Source organism: Empidonax traillii, unplaced genomic scaffold (assembly GCF_003031625.1).
Source record: "Empidonax traillii isolate 1590-97213 ecotype Southwest subspecies unplaced genomic scaffold, ASM303162v1 scaffold33:size3420811, whole genome shotgun sequence".
In the NCBI taxonomy this organism is placed as follows: Eukaryota; Metazoa; Chordata; class Aves; order Passeriformes; family Tyrannidae; genus Empidonax; species Empidonax traillii.
Window position 1 is genome coordinate 2733302 of NW_020955226.1, and position 24347 is coordinate 2757648.

Here is a 24347-nt window from a genome sequence, read left to right on the forward strand (position 1 = left end):
TTCTTTGACTCAGTAACAGAGTCAGCAGTGCCTCCTGATCTGACACAGGCCTGCAGGAAAGACTGAAAATGCATACCCAATTAGATTTCAGGGGAGCTGGTCAGAGGCCAAGCTGTACTTTATCTTGGCTAACGCTCCTCCTAGATCTGTTTGTTTATGAAACTGGCTGATCAGAACAATGTCTTATCCCCCCTCCAGTAGTTATGTTTTCCTGTTCGATTGATATGAGCAATGCAAAAATGATCAAACATTATTGGAAAATGGAGAGTTTTCTGGTTTAGACTTAAACATTTGATCCAGAAATTTGAGTTTAGATTATAATCTTTCAAGTGCCTTTGGTTCAGAAATGGTTTAGGAGCGGTGGGGTGAAATTTTCAGCATTTGACTAGAGTGTTCAATCAAGTTGTTCTCTTTATTTCTAGAGAAATAGATGATATTAAGATTTCTCTGCCATGATGTCAGTAGCTGGTTTTGTGGTCAGTTCATTATGGTTGATCCTAGGATTGGGGCTGTGATTCATGCTGTGATGAACTGGAAGCACAAACCAACAAGGGAGCAAATATTCACAATGGTTTCATCAGAGCAAGCGTCCAAACACAAACCATTGCAACTGATTATAATTCTGTTCTGGCCCTGTGGCTGATACTGCAAGTCTAAAAGCTTGGGTTATCTAGTGCATCCATACAAAGGAAGCAAAAGAAAAGCAAATAATGAAGGTACGCCTGAATTTAAAGGACTTTACATGTAGACAAAGAGAGCGTATGTAAGCGCAATCAGTAAAAAGTTTGGAAAGTTGGAGTATGTAGAAGGGCAGAACCTGTTTTCCACTTACATTCTCTCCATTTCCATTTTGAATACCTTCAGAATTGGTTTTATGGTTTGTATTTTGAAGCAAGGCTTGTTCTGTGAACTGAATTTAGCAGGAGTGTTTTCAGGGATCTGCCTTTCATCTGTAAATAAGAGCACTTCTATTCCTCATTGACCTGTTTTTTCCTTTATGTTGACCTAGTGAAAAGATGTGATCAGTTAAAGTATGGGAGCTTTTTTGTTTGTAAATTGTATAACATCAATAATGGCTTTTGAACGTACTTTTATCCTTCTCCTTCATCTTCTTCCATCACTGACCTTTATCCCAAAAAGAACTATGTGCAGTACATTCTGCAGTCTCTCTTTTGGAGAATACTTATGGAATGGTGTGTTGATGGATTTTTTTTTGTATGCTTTATTTCGAGATATTGACATCCTCTTTGTTTTAACCTAGCCAGTGAGAAACAGCAGGAGGAGACTAGCAGAGGAAGCTGTTCTGACTATCGATCTTGTGTCTTTTGTTGGTTCATTAATTCCTCTAATAATTGCTTCTGAGGTAGCTGTCTGTGTGTGACCATTTCTAATCAGAAGAATAGGGGCTGTCATGCATGGGTGAAGCCATAGCTGATAATGTCAACTTTACTTTCTGAATTCTTCTGTCTATGAATTATCTAATTTAGTGTTGGGCCAATATTGAGTTCCCTACAAATTGTGAAATACTTTACTTTTGAACTTGACATTCTCTTCTTCCACTGTATTTGTAGATGCCAGAATTGTATAAGCCAACTGTTTCACAAGAGAGACAAGAGAGGTTAGACAAATGGAACATTGCAAAAACTAACCCTGTGCATGAATTATTTGTATAGAAACGATATGTTCAATTTCATTTCACTGGTATTGGCCGGTATTGCTATTTGTCCCTACCAATTATATTAGAATTCAAAACGCTCATACTGTGTGTCGTGATTATTAGAAACACCAGGCTGGAGTGAGGCTCTTACTAATTTTCAAACCTCTATCTTGCTGTAAGGTGGAAGAGGGTGTGTGTTGGAATGCAGAAAGAAATCACTGCTATGTAGGAGTCAAGTGAGGCAGTACAAAAAAGCAACAGGACATTATCTGCTGTTATCTTCACTGCCTCAGTGCAGAGCAGAGCAGGACAATCCCCTCCCTCGACCGGCTGGTGATGTTTACCTGATGCCCCCCAGGACAGGGTTGGCCCTCCTGGCTGTCAGGGCAGTGCTGACTCATATTCAACCTGCCATTGATCAGGACCCCCAGGTCCCTTTCTGTGGCGCAGCTTTCCAGCACCTCATTCCCCAGTCTGTGTGCATATGGGGTTGTTGCAAAAGGGATTGCGTTCATACATAACTTTTCACTGTATAAATAAAAAGTAAATGGCAGCCCATGTTAAAACAAGGGCATTTTATTTTGTGAAGCTCAGCAAATCAGGAAATAGAAAAAGAAAAGCACAGACTCACCTTATAGCTTCAGCTTTTTCCTATAATGTTTACATTTCGTGTTTGGGGTTTTTCTAAATCCAGATTTTAGAGTAATGAAGATAATAGCAGATATTGTCCTTTTGCTTTTTTGTACTGTAAAATATTCACATCTGTCGTAGGAATGCAATAATGTCATAAGGGCTAAGGGCGCTTTGGCTGATGACAGATGTAGAGCCTTATTTAGATATGTATTACTTGAGTCCAACAAGAGGTTGTTTTAGTTTAAACAGAAGAGGTTTATGATACTTATCTTGCAAATCTGATTCCATGTAATGCATAAACATGCTACATGTAAATGCTGCCATGTTATCAAAATGCACACTAAAATTTCTCTTCTGTCCTCCACCATGACTTGTATCTGTAAAAATTATGCATTAGATTTTAATTTGTCAACATTGTCTTCTGGTACAAAGAAATGCTAATGCCTTTTGAAAAATGGGATGTACCACTTACATATTATTCAGAATGAGAGCAGGTGATGACACTAGATTGTCCAGAAAATGATGCATGGCACTCTGTACAGATGTAATATTATGATGTGACCCTTCAAACAGCTGTTGTGAGGATAAGTTTTTCCCTAAAACAATCTGTGTGATAGGGTAGTTGTTATAGTGACGGAGAAATAAATATCAGTTTGTCCTTTCTTTTTAAGGTTACATCAAAGTTATTTCCAGTCTATTCTTCCCTGTTTCTTTGCACATGAACATCTGTAATGTTTCTCCTAAAGCATTAAAACCCCACCTTTAGTACGTTGTTGTGTCGGGGTTTTTTTCTCATGAGATGCAACTGTTCCCATGTTTGTATTCATCACCACTCTCACCCTGCAAACGGAACTTGCTTTAAGTTTGGCTTATCAGGAGCTCCGTGTCTGTGGCTGCTGTTCTCAGTGCATGTAGTACAGTCTGTTTACTGATTTCAGAGAAGTCTTTCACCTGACCTGCTTCTCTGTTGAGGTACTAAGTGTATGTGTTCAGAATAGCATTCTTGATTTGTGACATCATGCTGTATTGGATCCAAATACTGAGAAACTGTTCTAATAATTTTTGACCCACAACAGATAATGGCATGAACTCTTGCTTTTTTTTTTTTTTTTACCTCCCTTTCTTTGTTTTCTTCTATTTTTTTGCCATTTTTTTGGTGAAGAGACCAAAGCAATTTGATACCTTATTTGGCAGCAGCTTCAGTGCAAATACTGTTTTACCAACGAGGAAAATAGAGGTTTTCTCTTAAATGTGCCTGCCATTGTTTTAAATAAGAGATTATACTACTTCTAATCTGACTTTGGTAATAGCTGTGTTTTGTGCCTTCTATATGATAAAATACTTTGAGGACATGTAATCATTTTTCTTCTGTAAAGGAACAAAGCATGCAAGTGAGTTTATACACATGCTTCCATTCTGAATATTGCTATACACACCTGCACTACATATGGATTTGCTCATAGATTTTCTTCTCTATCGTGAACAGAAAGCACTATTATTTCTTTAATTAGATAGCACTATTGTTTCTTTAATTAGTTTGAAGAGCTGCTGCTTGAATCCCTATTAATTTATCAGTTTCTGCAACCAGGTTCACATTTCTTTCTGACTAAATTTCTTATGCCGGATAGTTGTCACTGGTGTTAGAAATGGTGAAGAGGTAAGAGAAGGTTTTCAAAATTACTTCAGGCAGATTTTCATATGTCAGAGATGCTTGGAAAGAAGTGGCTCAAACCTTAAAGTTCATGTTGATGTGCAAGTTCATCCATCTCCAAAAATCAGGAGCTTTTGCGATCAGCACATTGTGTTCAATTGCTTTTGTCAAGATTGCACTCTTATTTTTCTCCTGCATCTCACACTTTACATCTCCTAGTTAAGCATACAGATAGCTGATCTGCCTACTGACAGCCACTAAATGGGCAAATTATTTTCTTTCTGAGAGAAACCATTAACCGCTGAACTTCCCTAATAATGGGTATTAATATATGAAGGTTAAGTTAATCACATATTAAACTTCATATTTCCTTTCTCTAATTTCAGTTCAGGGACAAGATCTACATTCTCACTGCTTGAAATCCTAAAATCATATTGTCATTTTCCTAATCACCAGAACTTGCCATCTGTGTGGCAGCTTAACTGTGTGGCAACCCAACTCCAAGATGGGAAGGAGCTCTTTGCATAGGGTGCGGTGATCCCTTTGCTGCAGGATCTGCTCAGGAGTGTGTGGGGAAACAAGTCCCCTGACCTGGAGATCTCCTGGACTTGGAGATGCAGTCAGCCAGGGTAGCAGACCATAATGCACTGTGACTGTTGTACAGAGATGGAGACAAGTGCAATAGTTGAGAAACATCTCCAGTGATGGATGTCACCCCAGTGGTGTACCTGTTCCCTGTTTTCAAGTCTGTTTGTATTTTTTTTTATACCAGCCAGCTCAGTCTTAAATTTATTAAAGTAGTGATATGTACCCCTGTTGTAGATAAATCAGATATAGTGAGGTGTTACACCTACTGAAGTCCTGTCTGGTAGTCTCCAGGGAGCATTACACAAATATATGGAAAAACCATGACATGACTTTTTAAAGCGCAAGAAATAAGACCTCATTTCATAAGCTGTGCTACTCCAATTGTGTAAAATGCCCACTAAAGAGTGTGCAGTAGAGGGAGGGGTTGGATTTTATCAGAACTTGTTAAAATTTGTTTGGAATGGCGCAGCGTATGGGGCAATGTTTGAAACAAATAATACATAAAATAAAGTAAGGAAAGAGAAGTGGTCCCTGCAGTTTTGTTTCCATTCTTTTCATTGAGTGATCTTATCTTTCTGTCTGGTTTTCATTTGTGATTCTGTCTGTATTTCTTCTCAAATTGGGACAACATTTGATTTCTTTACCATAAGAAGCTGTCTTTAGTACAGTTACTTAGAGCTTCCCACTCTATATGTGTCTGCTTTGTTTTCCAGGAAACCATTGTATGGATTGTTTCAATATAATTCCAGCATGATTGGATTAGAATCGTTAGCCGATCCCTCGGATACCTGGGAAATTATAGAGACTATTGGGAAAGGCACTTATGGTAAAGTCTATAAGGTTGCCAATAAGAAAGATGGGAGCCTGGCAGCAGTAAAGATTCTGGATCCTGTCAGCGTAAGTAAAAAACATTAAACTGCAACTTCGTGTTAATTTAAAAGAATTGTAAACCAGAGTTGAAATGTAAGTCAAATGTGTAAGATTTTGAAACATCCAGAAGGGAACAGTTTTGCAGAATGCATTGACAGGAGGAGTGTAGTAGCAGAAACTGAAAGACGAGCTTACAATTTTATCATTTTATTTGAGGACATCATTTGCCTAGTTTCTATTTTGGTTCTGTGTAATTCTTCTGATATAAATTTAGTTATCTGTGCTTGGAGCATGCAAGTGAAGAGAAGGCACAGAGGATTTCTCATAGGGTCTGCTATAGTAGGGAAAATAAAAGATGCTGTTAATGTTCTTGTTTTATTCTGTGTGCTCCCTGGAAGAATTACTTTTCCCATCACAGAAGCACTATGAACTTTAGGATATTTTAGAGTTAGTTACCTTTTATAAGTACATAAAAGTGTGAGGCAATAGTTAAGGTAAAAAGAGAAGAGCACATTTCAGATCCTCAGAGGTCTGTGCCAGCTTCAGTTTTAGTGAGTATTAAATGCCTGTCTTCCCTTGAGAACCAAGGCCCAAGTTTTCAGTAGAAAACTGGCAGCTCTTCAAAATGGATAAATGGATCAAACTGGAGTTTGATCACAGCAGTTGCGCTGTTTACTAAAAAAAGTTATACTTCTGTGATCGATCACTCCTGATATTCATTGTGGCTCTCTCTTGTATAAATCTGAAGAAGGAAGATGCTTAATTGTCACAGTCTGTGCAGAAACTAAGAAAGTTCCATTACTTGATCACTGTTGTGAATTGTGGCCTGTGTGCTGATATTAAACAGTGTTTTGTAGTTGTCACAGAATTCTTCCATTAAGAAATACTTAGTAATCTTTTCTTATTTCATAGGTGGTTGTTTTGTCTCTTTTTCATTGTCTCTGGTGTATGTCTTTCCTTATGAGAATGTATTTGGTTTTACTGATGTCCCCTTTGAGGTTTTGTGGAATTGCTCTCTGTTTAGTCCCATCTGATAACCATAGAAAAAAGAATAAATTTAAGATTCGTGTATTTCCATTTAGCTCACATATTACAAGTAGGCCTGATTAAAACCAGGTTAAAAATCATACATGTGTAAATTTCTTATTTAGACAAATGAGCAAAGTTAAGTATGATATTTAATTTTCTTGTTTAACTTTTTTATGCACTGAAAGAATTCTTGAAGAACACTGCTTACTTTACGCAGGCTTCACTTTTCTGTATGTAAAAAGAGCACAAATGGCATTAAATTTACAGTTTAATTTCAACTGCATTAAAGTAAAATTATTTAAAAGTACAAACTAATTAATAAGTGGTTCTTTTTATCCATGAGAATTTATTCTTGTTTTGTTGAAATTAACTGTCTTTATATGTTCTGTGTGGGTTTTTTTTATGTAGGATGTAGATGAAGAAATTGAAGCTGAATATAATATTTTGCAGTTTCTTCCCAATCATCCTAATGTTGTTAGATTTTATGGGATGTTTTACAAAGCAGATCAATATGTGGGAGGACAGCTCTGGCTAGTACTTGAGGTAAAAACATTTTGATTATATTACATCTCACCTAGAAAATGTGATTGGCTTTTTGTTTGTTATTGCTGGAAGAGTCACAGGCTTTTGTGATTCTCGGTTTGGGACCATTAACCAAAGGACTGTTGATGGGTGATGTGTGGTAGCCTGTTGTTGAAAATCACATCCAAATTTAAAAGTTTGTTCAATAGGGAATTTCCTTGCATTTAATTTCTGTTCAAGTTGCTACATTCTGCCTCCTAAATAAGCAGCTCCTTTTTTACTTGTTGGAGGAAACATTAACTAAGACTTTTGTCTAAACTTTTGGAAAGCTCAAGCACTTGAGGGGAATGCAAAAGATGAAGTAGTAACATGAAGGGCAGTTAACAAATAAGCTGCCTACTGAAAAAGTGAACCGTGAAAGTGTAGTAGGAAAGTCTGGTTTATGGTAATTTAAAACTAGAGGCTGGTTATTGTTGAAAACAGAGCTACAGAAATGCCTTCTATTAACTCTTCTTGTTCAGTGGCAATCAGTATTCTTACAATGTCAGATGTACTTTGGTGGTCTTGTTTCCAGTTAAGTGACTGCCCAGGGTTGGTGCAAGATGAGGATTTCTTCTGGATGCTTTCTAGGCTTACCTGATGCAGAACTCTGCACAGACAGTTACTGCTCTCATGGGCAGTAACAGACTGTGCAAACCTTTCTCTCTGCCATAAGTGGTAAAAGTTAGGATTGAATTTTAATTATTGATTGTTTTAGAAATGCCCCTCCCCGTTCTTGAATGATGATTGGAATCAGTACAGGGAATCTTTATTTCCATTTAAAGTTGTGGAATACCAACAATACATCTGACTTCTCTGTACTGGAGAAGTATGTAATTTGAATGAAAACTTTTAGATTGTTTCAGCTTAAGTTTCAGTAACTATTAAAAACAAATTTAGTATTTTTGTTTTGGTGTTGTTTTCTATTATATACATGCCGGCTTTGTGTTGAGTTTGGGCTTGGTTTCCAGTGTGTTTTCTCTCTAAGTGCAAATGTATTGTTTCTAAAAGATCCATCAAGGGCCATACAACAAAATTTTGTAAAGCAAAATCTAAGCATACTCTATGTAACCAAATTGATTGTAGAATTTGAGCAAGTTGTATGTTTGTATAGACCTTATCAATTAAGTATGTACATTTTGAGTGGGTTTTGGTGCATATTGTCCAAAGTTTTGAAGAAATATGACACTATATGTGTCAAACACTAAATGTATTTTCCTTTTATGGACAAATTTACCAGACAAGGCAAAGTATTTTTTGCGTTGGAATTTACATGTAAATTTATGTATGCATAGCAGTTACTTTTTTATATATATTATAAATTAATGACACATTTTCAGTAAAAGGGAATATAGAAAGTATTGAGACTTTGATCCCCGAGTCTTTGATGAAATACATTCGTTTGATGTGTGACTTCCAAAATTTGTAATAAAAAGGTAGATTTTTTTTCCATTCGGCACAGTTTTGCTATGTTTACTCACTACAAGCAGGACCTTACTTTCATGAATGCCTATGCTGAGGAAGGGTAGCAAAAATGGGCACCTTAAGTCTTTTTATGATGATGCAAGTCTTGGACAACTCACTAAGCAAACTTCCCTACTTTTCCATTTAAACGTGCATCACTCCATCTTTTAAAGTACTGCCATTAAGTATGAAGTGGTAATGAAGTTTCAAATTCATTTTGTCCTAGATTTTTGCTGTCAGGAAGAACGTCACTGACAGCTGCAGTAGTGTGTGTGGGATATATTTATTTTCAGAGTCAGTCATTCATTTAACATGTGGTACCAAACAGCTGTTGGTCTGTATAACTTTTCAGTCAGAACCAACTTGTTTTTTTTTTTTTTAATTTAGGGCATACTTCTATGTATTTTTATTCAGACTAGAGATAAGTTTAGTTATAGCCTGTGTCAACATAATATTTAGCGCAATTAAAACAATAAATAAAAATCTTTGACATAATGGCTTGTCAGCAAGTAGTTAAGCATGGGAAGAAAAACATGCACTTTCATATAAATACATGTGATGAGTGATACTGAGCTGAATGCTCCCACCTGATTTATTAAAATAAAATAATAAATTCACCATTAATGAGTTAAAAAGTAAAGTCAGATTCCTCTAGAACTTACCAGTGTTTTCAGTGAGGAAATTTTGCTTCAAGAACTCATTTACATAAAGGATGTCTTGTTTATCATGTGATCCAGTTCTTTCCATGAACTAAAACTTTCAGTCTAGTGAAATTTTTTGGTTGCAAACAGAAGTTAGCACTAAATTAAGGAAAATATTAGCATATCACAGAAATTTTATATGCTAATATCAAATATAATTTGATATATTGATAATAAATTATAATATAATTTGATTGAATTGATAATTTATAAAAGTTATTTGAAATATGCAAAACTTGAGAGTTTGTATTTTTGTACCATTCTCCTGATTTATGCCATGGTATTTTAAACTGATAATGTAAAATGAATTTATGTTGAAATTCATGTGATTCTTTATGGCAGAAATGTTGGTAAGGGTGGTGGCTACAAACACAGGTATACAAGAGGAAATCCAATGAGAGAAAGGCAGTTACTTTTTTTTTTTTGTAAACAATTGTAAGAATTAGGGTAATAAAAGGACATAGAAAGAGGAGAAAGGATAGAGACCAATACCTGCTTAGAACGGCATGGACAGTAAATTAGAGTGTGGGTGAGAACACATTTACAAAGATTCTAATTTTACTTTTTCTCCTCCTTTGTTGTTATATGGCAGCCCATTGGTAGGAAATGCTTGCAAGAACCTGCTCTTCTGGGTTAGAATGTTTCTCTTTTGTTGATAGCACATGGCATCAAATCTGAGTATAGAGATATGGCTTCTGTCTACTTTATAGTGCCTGCCATCAGGAGCATTGATGGAGTGAAAGTTTAAAATGACTGTAATTTGTTGCCTCCCAGTTCTCAAGAACATCAATCTTTTCTGTCTGGCCTTTGCACAAAGGGATTTTTTCAAAAAGGCAATGCACGTATTTTTGGGAAATAATCAAATAATGTAAATTGGATTTAGAAATCCTATTTTAACATTAAAATACAGTCCTGTTCGTAGTATTTTGATTTTTAGTTATGTTTTATAAATTACAGCTTATAATCTTCAGTTTTCACTTCCATTCCCCCACCCAGGCTGCTGTGATTTATTAATAACATCGCTAATAGCATGTGTTCTGAGGTGGGGGGTAACAGCATAAATAATTGCAAGGGGAAAATCAAGTTGTTTCCAGACTTGTGGTGCAGTGCAAGTTTTGCACAGTAAGTGTTTATAGCCTAAACAAATGTATTGAGTAACTGAGAACTTGTTTTTTTTCCCCTCCTTACAACTCCTCCCCCTTCACAGCTGTGCAACGGAGGTTCTGTCACAGAGCTCGTCAAAGGCCTGCTCAAGTGTGGCCGAAGGTTGGATGAAGCTATAATCTCATACATTTTATATGGTGCTCTCTTGGTAAGGATGTTTGTTGGGCTTGTAATGACAGCAGAGGGTGCAATTTACTCATCTCCTACGTACATTTTCATTTATAAAGGCTGGGGATGCTGACAATATTACATGGCCTGTTATAGCAGCAGGGGTTGTATCAAGGCATGTAATGCGGTGCACAGATGCTTCTATAGAGTATGTGCAGATTGTCTTCATTAACTTCCCTAATAGTAGGGTAATTGTTTTTAAATAAGGGAGTAAACTTTTTTTTGTTACTGTTGGTTTATAGGGCCTCCAGCATTTGCACAATAACCGGATCATTCATCGTGATGTGAAAGGGAACAACATTCTCCTGACAACAGAAGGTGGAGTCAAGCTCGTTGACTTTGGTAATGACCACTTCCCCTTTGTTTTCCTGATACATGCAGTTCAGCCCAAGGCATTTGTTTACTTTCCCCTGAGAAGGCAGAATGCCACAGTGAGAGACGTTTTCAGAAGGATACTCGGAATTATTTTGAGAAGGAAAAATGCTGAAGGAAGCTGATTATAGCAAGAATAAAAATTCTAACTAAAAGTCAGTAATAGACTTTTAACTTTTAAAAGCTTAAACATGATTTAATAATTTTAAAAGTTCTGAGGTACCATTTTATTTACAAAGCTTTTTTGCATTTCACAAGGAATATCGGTTTCAGTGCAGTTGTCCTCCTAATTTAAATTTAGATATTCTATCTTTTGCATATGAAAAGGAAACATTCTTTCTGAAATGGCTTTTGCTAGCCTTAAGCATATTTTTTCCCTCTGAGCAGAAGGTAAAATAGTCCCTTGGGTCCAAAACCCAACATCCATTTAATTTGTGATTATTGCTGTTAGATTTGAGCACTGCCAGTCTGGAAACATCATAAGAAACAGGAGGGAGGGAGGGAGGAGGGGAAGGAGGGAGATAGAAAGGGATTGGCAATAGAACTTAAGTCAGTTCAGCATTTTTTTCCCTTTGAACACGCACTTAGGAAAATAAAGAAAGGCTTTAATTCCTCAGATATGTGTGCAAGGGAATGACAATTTTATTACAGGTAACAGAAGCAAATTATTTGTATTATGATTTATTAATGAAACCCTATAATACAGAAGGTAGTTGTCATTGAGAATAGTGTTATGTGAATAACAGATGTTTGTTTAGCAGTGCATGAAGGTAAAGAAAAGTGTTCACAAAAGAGTGGGGGTAAAATGGGTAGGGTAAAATGATGTGCCAAAAAAAATCTGCAAATAGTATTTTTTTTTTAAATCCTAAAATATTAAATTTATGCAGTGGAAAGAAAATTTAATACTGATGATATCATGGTATTATAAATTTAATATAAAAATTTATTGAAGATGCTAAAGTAAGTTGAAAAATAAGAGACTCGTTAGTGTCTTCTAGGGACAGAAATTCATTATTTTGACTGGTAAAGGCAGCGATTAAAATAGTGTATGGAGAAACATATGGCCTAAAGCAAAACTTGGAGTGAGTCCCTGATTGATTACAAGGGAGGAAGATCCCTTCTCATTTGGGGTAATTTTGGCAGTGTTATCTTTGTTTGTACTCCATTATGGGAAAAGTTGGCTTTTCTCCCCAAAGTGAAATGTTTTTATCAGATGTATTAAAGGGCTTGGCTGCAGCAGAAGCTAAGCTTCCAGAGACACAACTCCAAATGGCACATTCAAGGAAACAGAATCCCAGTCTTTCTGGGGTCCCATGGATCTCTTTGATTCCACATTTATGTTTCAGGGTTTTTTTCCTACTTTTTAAGTTACAACAGTAGCACTAGAACATTAAAACAAACATGACAAGATCAGAAAAAAGTGTAAGTTAAATCTCAAGTGTTCCCTAATGCTTTATGGTTTAAGAAATGGCCCCATAGCTATGGGCTTTCTGACCGAAGAAACATCAGGTGCCAAGCTTTTATTAAGTTGCTATTTTTCCCCATCTAGTCCACAGCTGTAGTCACAGAGAAGAGATTCTGGGAATGATTTAGGACTGAGTCACAGGTGATAATGTTCGTAGAACTGCATTGTCTCATTTGATGCAGAAAGTGGAAGATACGTAGTGCAATTGCAAGTGTTCAGGAAGAGAAGGGACTTGCAATTCAGACAGTTAAATGGCGTCAAATTGGAGACTATTCTTGCTTCTGCCAGTGTTTCTCTGTGATGTTGGAGGGTCACATCAAACTCTCTTCCTCATTTCCCAATAGCCAGTTTGAAACATCTTGTCCCCCTTTGCAGCAGAACTGTGTGTTCTTGAATTGCAACTGAGATCTATTGCGGCTCTACTTGAGGCATTTGGAGTGCCTGAAAACTGAAAGATCTCAGATTAAGTACCCAAACACAGTGGATGCTTTGGATATTTTTAGGTTAATCCCTGGAACTAATAATCCTCTGCCAGTTTGTGGGAATGTTAAGCAGATTTATTGTTTGGTAAGTGGGGAAGGAAACATGTCAAAGGAAAAGAAAATAATAATTTTAAATTTAGTATAAGGTTGGATATATTAAATAAGTAATGAGAATTCAAATCAATGGGGTTAAAAAAATGAAATTATGACCTATTCAGTGAATTCTATCCATTCTGTCCACAGAATGAGACAGAATCTTGATTTAAAAAGTTCCTTCATATTCAAGGCTGTACATATGGATATTAGGTCACAGAGAGGGTTACACAGACATCTTTATTTGAGACTTTTCTTTCCTTTATTTCTGACTTTACAGCTTGGTTTTTTCAATGTAACACACATTTCTTCCCTCAATTGCTCTCGACAACCTAATACATTTAAATAAATGATGGTCACAGTGTAAGTCGACCTAAAATGTCTGCAACTTATCATTCATTTATGCTCATGCTCTCTCTCTCTCTCTCTCAGCTTTTTGCTATTCTGCACTGTTTTGGAATATCCCTAGACAGCAGCTAGGAATAAAGCTAGCTGAAGAGAGATCAGTGAAATGTGCAGAGGCTTGTTGTGTGTCCCAGCCATTAACTGTTTCACAGCAGCACTCAGGACGTCACTGAAGACTTGCAATTACACAAAATGGAAAACAGACAAAGAACTGAAAGTTGAAGCCAGCAGTCAAATAATTTAACTTACGAATCCCCATTTTTTTGTTCATTGGCATCAGTCAATGTGTATATATGTGTTTCTGCCCATTTTTGTCTCTGGGTAATGTCATAGAGGCAAACACTGTAGGTTTTGTTTTTAAAAAATGTTAAAGCAAAATATATTTTTAAGTCAAAGGTGGTTTTGTGTCAACTCGTTGAAATGCTGCTGAACTGAACTCCATCAGTTATATGTTGACCAGAGCACAGAAGATTTGCCGTAGAAGTTCATTCTGATTTGTTAACATTGTTTGATTGCCCTCTTATTCATTCTTTTGGACTTTTTTCAGTTGGGCTTCTAGTAGTCCAGCTCCAGTCAGCAAAGCTCTGATCCAAAAGTTATAAATATGGGCTTAGTTCCTTAAGTACAAGCGGCAATGTAAGCTTGGGCTTCTGAGCTTTTCTCAGTAGGCAAATATTTAAGTAAGTGCAGAAGTGTTTTGTTGAACAGGAGCTTCTGCAAATACGGTAGTGAACAAGTTTCCTGCCAACGATGTTCAGGGAGTCAATTTCTGAAAAGGTAGTTTTAAAGTCAAGTTGTGATATTTAGGTGCCAATTGAATTTTTTAGTTTGAATGAAAGTGCATCAAACTGCCAGCCATTACCAAAAATCTCTCAGCAATTCTGAATGAAAACAGCAATCTGAAATTAAATAATTCAGTGCAAATGCTGTGCCTCCTTCGGCCAGGCATTCTGCAGCTGGGCTCATAATCTTGGGGTTTGTTTTCCAGATACTTGAAATAAACTGACTGAAATGACAATGAATTTGAAACCAAGTTTCTTTGCTCTGTTTTATTGCAGGTGTTTCAGCCCAGCTCACCAGCACACGGCTACGCAGAAACACCTCAGTGGGAACACCTTTTTGGATGGCACCTGAGGTAGGCAAATGTGTCTCCATTCCTTGCAATGCACACTTTGTTGCCACTTCCACACAGTAGGAGAAAAGAATATATTTTCTTCCCTTCCCTAGGGCTTTGTTTCTGCTTTACATCTAGGCCTCTGTTCAGAAAAAATAATATACTATTAGAGTATACAAAATGGATTTCTAATAATCTTCATTATTTTATTCTCTTTAGTGTTTCTGTAAAAGTACAGCAAATCTAAAAATAACTGAGGGTCCTTGAAAATGTTATGACTTTGCAGTCAAATATTATATGTATTGTAAATACAGAGTGGGAGGAGAAGGAGGAATTCCTTCTATCTGATCTTGCTACAGGACTCTGCAAGACCCTGACTCAGTTATGTGTTCTTTAATCATTGACTGGGGACCTACACACTTCAACACATGAACTAGCATAGATTAAAAACAGAGAAAAATAATATACAGGTGGCTTAGCCAAGTGTCTTAGGCCATATTTTTACTGTTACTTCCTAGACATAACCCTTTTCCTTCGAATTCATTTAACTCTAAAAAGTTTTAACACACTGTTGAACAAAAGTCCTGTGTGTACTTGCCCAAACTCCAAACTTTCGGGTGAAAGGTGTCAATCTTTGCCCTTCCTGCTTTAAGGAACAAAAGTACTTCTGAAGGTATAGATTATAAAATTTAAAAACAAAGATTGAAAGATGAACAGTCTTTTTATTTGTAAGTTGTTCAACCTTTGTAACAGTACAAGTCTTTTCTGTTAAAGCCATACAAATTTGGGGGCATTTGGGTTGGAATTTGCATGTGTTACAAATGCGTACAGGTCTATTTCTGTATGTCAAAGAGTTAAAAGTATTCTTGCAAACATTTGTTTTAAAGCATTTTTTACTTTTTATACATCTATTTTTGTTGCTAAGGAAGCCGGATTATAGCTGAGCAGAGAAAAGATGCTGCAGCGGGTCCAAAATTGATCTCACACGGTCTCACAAAGAATAGTTGATATTTTACCATCTCCATAACAACCAGTTTACGTCACAAAGGAGACACAAGATACCTTAGAAACCACTGTGCAAGCATTATTTATGGAATCACCTCGGTTGGAGACATTTCTAAAATGAAACCTTTATAAAATACTTCTCTAGATGATAATGGACATATAAAATATTTTATTGAACTTGGATTAATATAGGTTATTTTTATAATATTGTTTTGCTTGAAAAATGACCATTAAAGGCAGTAATCATATCAAATTTATCTTCCCTTCTGTCTTGAAAATATTAATTCTTGTGTTAAAAAGCCAAAGAGATAAGAAGATATTTTGAGCTAAAAAATTTTGACCTGAAAATACAACACACATGTAATCAAGGTGTGTTGTGTGCACAGCACATCAAACTGGAACAGGAGTAGCTCTGAATGCTTCCTGTTTTGGAAAAAATTGTTGAAACAACCAATCCAGTGCAATGAACTTATTAACCCATATCACATTTGCAGGCCTGTGTGTGACCTGCAGATCAGGCTTCATAGATGTAGCAAAACAGCTGTAAGGTGCTCAGATATCCATTATACTGGGCTTGAAATGGCTTTTAAATGTTGCATAACACGTGTGCTCAAGTCACTACAGTTGCTCTCTTTGTGTTCATGTAAATGACAGATTTCAAGTGAGGTGTGAAGTGCAATTTATTTCTGGGGAGATCTTCCTGGTATTTTTAAAATATGCATCCTGATTTTTATGTGAAAGATTAGGGCTGCAAAAAGCTGAAACGCTCTCCTTGGTAACAGCTTATTAGGAACAATATTTTGTGGATAAGACTGTCATGAGGTCAGTAAACACTAGAAAGGCAGTAAACTCAGTTTTTTGCACTCACTTGCAAAAAACCTGCTGCCTAAAGGTTTTTGACATAGGCTAGAATTCATGTTAAACCCCAAAATACCATAAAATAACTGGACAGGAGTGAAGTGTTACTAATCAGAGAAATAGAAAGCATGAAGACTTTCTGTTTTGGTTTTGGTTTTTGGGGTTTTTTTAATTAGACTTTTACTATCTATATGTGAAACATAGGGACCTCAGTCAATGCATAAGGTAATCATGGTATCTCATCTGATGGTGAGAAAGATGGATTTAATCTGAAGGGTGAGAGAAGAAGGGAGATGAAAAGGCTTGCTTTGGAGGAAGAGACCTCAGGAGTGTTTCAGAGTGAAATGAGCCTGACGGAATATTTTCAAATGTAAACTCCAGGAAAATAAAACCTGAAGAAGAATGATGCAGGATTATTCAAGCTGACAGGAATAACTGGATATAAGCATGAGGCAAATATGCTGGAAACTAGAATCACTAGATCAGCCTAGGTTAGGAATAGTCTGTAAAATCAAGAAAACCATCATATTTTAAGATTGTTTGCACAACATATCAAAGGGATTATATGGCATGATACTTGCAAAAGTTCATAGGAAAATAGCAGTGACTGTGGCATAAGGAATGTGTTCCGCTCGCTGTTCTTCCTGGCAGCACTCAAAGCAGCTTAACATTTTTGAGTGACTCAAACATCTTGGCTCCTCTGTCCTCATGACTGTGAGGCTTGTTTAGCTGTATCAGGACAAACACAAAAGATCTGTCCCTTCAGCATTTGTTTTGAGCAGAGCTTGTAATTATAACAATTTTTCTGAAAAATTAAAATACAGGTAAAAACTAGGCTTTGAGGAAGCAACAGAGGAACCTGACAAGGATAAGTCAGTTTGAGAGCAGCTTTAAAGTAGACTCAGTGAAAATCAGTAACTGCTGCTTAACGTAATTACTGTTGTCTCAGGCTTACAAACACAGACTTGCAGAAACTGAAACACTGAATACAGGTATACCAATAAGAGAGAAATAAGGCAGGACAGTGTTAGTATGTTTAAAGCTACCTGTTCCCAAACACTTAAGTTACCTAAAATCTTCTTCTAATATGCAGAAATAAATTATGTTGTATGCTATCAGGTTTAATCAGATTTGAAGCTCTGGAACTTCATTACATCTGTACATTTTGAACTACTTTACGTCTGTAGTCCTAAACATTAACATGTCTTGTTTTCTACCTCCAGTGCATAACTGATGTTTGAACAAAATCTAGATCAAATAGAATTACAGTTTTCTTTTTCCACAAATACAGTTAGGTTATCGTTATCTAGCTGGAAACTTGACTCTTGAAACAGACAGTTAGGATATCACAGAATAACAGAATCAATTAGATTGGAAAAGACCTTGATCAAGTCCAACCGAAGACTGAACCACCACCATATCAACCAGACCATGGCACTAAGTGCCACATCCAGTCTTTCCTTAAACACCTCAATGAAAGTGACTCCACCACCTTCCTGTCAGCCCATTCCAATGTCTAATCACATTTTCTGAAATTCTTCCTCATGTCCAACCTAAACCTCCTCCAGCACAGCTCAAGACTATGTCCTCTCATTCTGTCACTAGTTGGGAGAAGAGGCCAACCCCCACCTGGTTACAACCTCCTTTCAGGCAGTCATAGAGAGTGATAAGGTCATCCCTGAGCAGCAGGACAGCACCAGCGAGCTCTCCCTGAAGAGCTAGGTCTGGCAGAATGCATCACCTCCTCCTTTTCCTCCAGGAGAGCTGACCTCCACCTGGGCTAGTATGGCAGGAAGGGGTTGAAAAGCATGTGGGTGCTGGAGGGAACCTCAGGGAATGTTGCCAGTAACCTTGATAACAAATCCATAGCCTTGTGAAAGGATGTGGAGGAGTTGCAGATGCTTCTGTTTTGTTCTAACAGCTATGGAGAAGTTGTAAAGCTTTCATGTTGGGTGTTTAAAGATTTAAAAGACAAATCAAAACAACAAGCCCAAAACAGCAGAGAAAAACAGTTCAATACCACACTGCCCTGCACTGAGATCCCTCCATGAAATATGTTTACTTATGAGGCTGGAGTTGCCTCTAAGTTTTTGTGTTCTTTGTAAAAGACCTTTTACAAATCTGTGTGAGGTGTGCAGTGTATACACTTACGTCTCAGAAGTAAATCTGTAGATCAAAAGCAAAATGTGTCTATTAATATGAGTAGTGTTGAGTCTGTGATGGCCTTACGGTATAAAAACAAGATTTGTGTACTTGAAAGCTTATCTGTTTTTCCTCACTGTATCATTTGGTCTAACAAAAGGTATTATGCTTCCCAACAAATCTAGCCGGCTGCCAGAGCAGTCTAATGGTCTCAGGAATAGTTCACTTTGGTGAGTTAAAAATAAAAATTGATTACTCACAGTTGTTAAAATTTAACTATTTGACATGTTATTTATTTACAATGAATCAACAATAATTGTGATAATTACTTACAAGACTAATTTAAAATATTAACTACTACTTGAGTAGTAAAGTAAGTACTACTTATTTTGGTAAAATTTCTAACAATGTAATCATTTTCTGATCCACCATGGAAAAATTTGTATGATGATACTAAATAAAGAACTGAAATCCACATAAGAAAATGCGAGAATATGAAACAAATTTCAATCATAAATTTGCTTTTTCTTAATTGCATGAATGTACTTTAGGGGAGGGAAGGAGGGAAAGAAAGAGGAAGTGAGGTAGAGGTAGATAAGTATCACTTTGGTCTGGCTAATTCCGTATCTTCAGTGCTGCTAAATGCTGTCACGAAGGACATTTTTGTGTTCAGTGCATAGGAATTGGAAGAATATTTAATAATACATTTCCAAATAAATAAATGAAGTAGAGTTGCATAACGTTGGGTGGAGCACAGAAACTGAGTTGTTTTTTTCATTTGACTGGCTTGGCTAGCGACTTTGTTCTCCTTGCAGCAAGGGTAACATTTCAGTGCCACGCTGGTTTTCCATACACAGTGCTTTGCAGCAGTTTGCTCACACACCACCTGAGCTGCTTGGCTGGCTACATCAACGGAGCACACCCCCCCTCACTTCAGGAACATCAGCCTTTCCAACTCCAGCCTCCTTCTGCGGGTGGGTCCCCAGCGCTCAGTGGGTAGCAGTCGTCTCCAGGCAGCACATCTGCACTGCTGTTGTTGGTATTGTGTTTGCTGGCAGCTCTGCTTTTGTACGTGCACTGTATATACTGAGACAAAGTGAAAGTACGTTCACTTCTAATAATTCTGGGTAAACTTGAAAGAGTTTGATGTATTTTGCTTCAGATAAACATATGTGTAGCATCCTCCCTCTGCACGAGTCAGTATGACCACTGCACAAATAACAGTTCTTCGTATTGCTTGTTTTCCTTCTTTTAAATCCACCTTTGATCTACTTATGGGCTCGATGAAGTTCGAAGAAATATTTGTATTGATTTTGGAACAGGCAGAATTATATCCTCGAAGACAAAGTTTTCTTGTCAGGGCATGAACCATCATCTGTATCTCTGTGAATTTTTGTGTTTCTGAACAAATTATAAATCACACAGAATGCCTAGGCGCTGACTCCTCTTAATTCCCTCCAGTTCCTGTGACCAATTTGTTTATGTATTGTTTTTTACAGCCCTGTGAATTCCCCCTCACTTCATTCTGTACCAATGTGACCCTCAGCACAATTAGTGTTGACAACTACCATAACATTGTCTGCTCTTCCATGTGGTGTTTAGGTGCTTTTCAATCTACAACAGTGTAGCTGGGCATGAAATCATGATGAAATTACAACTAAAACAAAAGGTGACAGCCTGTCTCCTTAGCAAGGCAGGCCCCTGTGTTCATGTAAGCAGTCCATGCTGAAGTGAAAGACTTGGTGCTTATTACCATGGTGTTTACTAGCAAATCTCAAGATAAACTACATCACCCCCTGAAGCTTTGGCATGAACATAATGTTTGTAGCACAGCAAACTACATCTTGTGTTTTATTTGTGTAAGCAGGGGAGGATTTTGCTGGACACAAAATTGGTACAAATGTGATATCTTTGCACAAGAGCGAGAAAGTGTTCTTCAGTGTCAGATCATTTCTTTTGGGCTCTCTGTCTTCATGTCCCACTGACCAGAGCAGGCATCAGCAGTGCTGAGTGGTGCTCTCAGCTCCAGATCTCCAACAAAAAGGAGAGTTGTTTCAAAAAAAAAAAAAAGTATCTCTGAGTTCCTGATAGACACAGGGACATAATAAAAGATAAGTCAATAGTATATTCACTTTTAATATTTTGTTTTCTGAGATTTTTTTGCTCTGCAGGGAGTAACAATAGTTTTCAAGGAAAACCAGGACTGGAGCATTCCCAAGGAGTTGGCTGGCTTGTGAGCTATGATTTAGAAAACACTTTCTTCTTCATATTGCAAGGTAGAATGTTCTCTGCTAGCCAAAATATAAAGCAAACTGGTGATGTGCACCTTTCATCAAGGAAAAAGCTGTAAAATTTGATTCTTGCATTAAAAATTAAAATTAGTGGCATCTGTGATTCTCTAAGGGGTGCATAAGTTGGTAAGTTTCTGATAAATTCAACAGAAATGGAAAGCTTGTTTCAAACCAGAGTGATTGTTCAGTTCATGTACACGCTGCATACTTGGTGAACAGCAGTTCATTCTACATCTCTACTGTGAGGCTGATCTCACTATAGTCAAGCTGATGGTCTACAGCATAGTGGTTTGCATGGCCAATGGGCTGAATTTTTTAAACAAAAGAATGCATATTAAGGGAAATATTTTTCTAAAATATTTTTCTAAAATAGTGACTGTAGCTTCTGATAATAGAATGGGGGAGAATGTGGTAGTGTTTAATTCCCCTTGGTTAGAATGCCTGTGTTTTGCCATAGTTTTTGCCATTTTACTGCCAGGTACCATATCTACTGGAGGTGTAGCGGAAAGATGCTGCATACATTCCTTTCTCTTTGTTTGGTAGGTAATATATTGTGAAGCTGAAAAAAGGTTTAAGAATTTTTTCTCTTCTCCCCAGCCATTATGATTGCAGTGAATGTCAGAACATTATGAACATTTTGACTGTCATTATTTTAGTGATTTCAGAGATTGAGATACACAGCAAATTTTCTTATCATCCTGTAGTTAGAAGCAATTGTGATGTGCTTATAGGGAAAAAATCATGGTGTCTTTGAATGTGGGAGATCAGTTGTGTGTGAGGCACTGCTGACAAAGTCCAGTGTGGCCTTGAGCAGGTCCTTCTTTACCTTCTCTTGAAAATATATTCCTTTGCATCATGAAGTCTGAGAACAAACAGACAAGTATTTGCACATCAAGGACTGAGCATACTGATGACAACCAGGCAACTTCTGAGGTATTCACTTCCAGGAAATGGGCTCTAGCAGCTTTTTAAGTAAGCAGATAAATATTTTTCATGCATTAAAAAAGGAAGGATAACACAGTGCATTTGATTAGCCACATATGGATAAGCTTCCAAGTTATGACCTTGGAAGCTGACTTGGATGATTTCTTTTCTTTTGTTTTTTTTTTTTTTTTTTTTTTTTTTTTTTTTTTTTTTTTTTTTTTTAGGAAGTGTCGTTGAATATACAGATTATTTCAGGAACTGTATAAAGAAACAAAAATAATCTAGAAATACAAGCTTCCTCTTCAATCTGTAAGCAAAATTTCAATGATGGCCCATTTAGAATATATTAAGTATCTCTGATGGATCTCCACACTGACTTTCTTTACAAATTTTTGCATTTGACTTCCTCTCTCTCAGGCATGATACAAGAAAATGAAATTATCAGAGGCCTCTGAAACAGGGAGGTGGTTTAAAGCACTCTGCTTGAGTTGTGTAGAGTCTATCTACTGCACAGTAAAACTCATCTTTTTCCAGAGATAGAGTGATCTCTGGGATGAGATCAAGGCTATAATGAACATTTTGAAGAACTAAAAAGTATTCCAGAGCTTTCACTTAAAACATTCTGTAAAGAGAAGAGAGATGGGAAAATGATCTTTGTGGGGCAACTTTGGAAAACACTGCGTTAGTTAACAAAACTCTGCCTCTTCAATTTGAAGAAAAAAAATCACCTGAATTCTCTCTTGCAGTGCTTACTTTCACTTTTCCCCATTCTTTGACATGCTAACTGGAAAAATTGAGGAGAAAGATCTCAACAGTTGTCAAAACGTTGCTAGAATATTCATGAAAGGTCTTAATTTTTCTGGACTGATTTACTCTAGGAAAAAAAAATAATTGATATGCAACTTTAATGCAAAAAAAACTCCCAAATATTTCAGTATTATTTTACTTTGTTCAACATCCCTGATTTCGGATAAAATAAATGATGAGTGCATCAAAGTGGGGTCACGAGTCCCAAGTAAAAGATGGACAAGTCCTATGGGCCTGTTGGACAGAATCACTACCAGAGGCAGGAATGCATCTGTTAAGTGCAGGTTATGAAGAAAGTACTGAAGAGATGAAACTGGAATCAGCGGCTTCTCCAGGAAAGGTTTTTTTAGAGCAGGTGGCTCTCTGCCAGCAACTTCCCGGGGTGCTGACTTGCATGGTGGCATCTCTGCAAAGTGAAGTCCCAAATTGAAGCTTTAACACAAGAACTCAGAAGTAATACAGAAGTTGGAAAAAAATAAAATCAAATCTCTTCTAGAACGTAGGTACAGCCACCCTAGGACATGTTCTGTTTATCCTAAGTACAAATTACTGAAGGTACTTTAAAAACTATGAAAAAAATCATGGAAGCTGATAATAGTATGCAAGGATCTGACAAATTTTCAAAGCAGGTGGTGAAAGTGTTTAGATCTGGGAAGACAAACTTGAGACAGAATGCCAAATCATGACAGAACAAAAAGCAGTGAAGCTGCAATTTTTGTCTGCTCCCTTTACAAGGGCTAAGTTAAAACTCTAGTTTGAATGTCACGTTTAGATGCAGAATTGTTTTCACCTTATATAAATAGTTAGCTTATTAAATGTGATCAGTGGGTTGGCTGGAAGGGTGCATCAAGTTTGTGAAGTAAAACTGTTCTGATGTCCAAGGAGAGATTCCTATTAACTTCAGTTTTTCTTAGACAAGATACTTGGTATGTTAATTTTGATTTGTAAACTACTCAAATCTAGTAAATACAAACTAAGGAAAAAAAAAAGACAGAAATTACTGATGTAACATTCTTATCTAAAATACAGCTGAGCAAATTGATCTAACCTCATGAATAGTCATAGAAGTTAATGAGAATAACATCATTAGGGTTCTCTGCTATTATAATAGGTTTCTGTAAGAAGTGCTTTCAAAACCAGAATTTAGTAGTGATGTTCTTTGTACAGATATTTGAAGCATCCTGTGGAGCTTAATGTATTAAAAGAAAAAGGAGATTGATTGAAATAAAACAAGCCTAAGAGAAATTCTAATTTACTGTTACCTTTTTGTGGTGTGTCTTCTAACTGGGATATATGGGCAAAGATACGGATTTGAAAGCTACATAGCATTTTAGACATGACTCAAAGAAAGTACTTTCATGTCACGCTAGGAAGGCACAAATTGTACATTAGGTTAAAGCATTTTTTTCTGCTTCTCTCTGATAGGTCATTGCTTGTGAACAACAGTATGACTACTCATATGATGCTCGATGTGACGTATGGTCCTTGGGAATAACAGCTATTGAACTGGGGGATGGAGACCCTCCTTTATTTGACATGCATCCGGTGAAAACCCTTTTTAAAATTCCAAGGTATGGCACTAGATGGCTCTCTTCACTCACTTGTTTGTTTAAAGGTAGTCTAGTGAAAGCAGAAATATCAAAAGACATTTGTGCTTCAAATCTTAAGAATCTCTCCTACAAAAAGATGTTAAAAAGCTAAATGTTAGAGATTTTTTTTTCCAGCCTGATTCCTACAATAATTCATATTTAGAATTCCTTGAAATTATACTTACATATTTATTTTATTCTTAACTTAGAATATAAAATCATATTTTACCCAGGTACCTCCCTTAAGTACTTTTCTTATATGCAATGGATGAAAACAGTTATTTCAAAAGTAGAAGTCAACATTTATAACTAGG

At 36.7% G+C, this 24347-nt stretch overlaps 1 protein-coding gene across 13 annotated transcripts in view; it reads left to right on the plus strand.

Moving 5' to 3' along the window:
* MYO3B (myosin IIIB) overlaps nucleotides 1-24347 on the plus strand; it is a 198439-nt gene that overhangs the window by 22064 nt on the left and 152028 nt on the right. For 12 of the 13 annotated variants that reach the window (XM_027911545.1, XM_027911546.1, XM_027911541.1 and 9 more), the window contains 6 exons: nucleotides 5243-5426; nucleotides 6837-6971; nucleotides 10362-10466; nucleotides 10729-10828; nucleotides 14362-14438; nucleotides 23870-24015. In XM_027911545.1, the coding sequence (XP_027767346.1) occupies nucleotides 5243-5426; nucleotides 6837-6971; nucleotides 10362-10466; nucleotides 10729-10828; nucleotides 14362-14438; nucleotides 23870-24015 (747 nt within the window). Of the gene's footprint in view, nucleotides 1-5242; nucleotides 5427-6836; nucleotides 6972-8444; nucleotides 8533-10361; nucleotides 10467-10728; nucleotides 10829-14361; nucleotides 14439-23869; nucleotides 24016-24347 lie in introns of those variants that run through there. The other variant, XM_027911553.1, reaches the window with a different exon arrangement.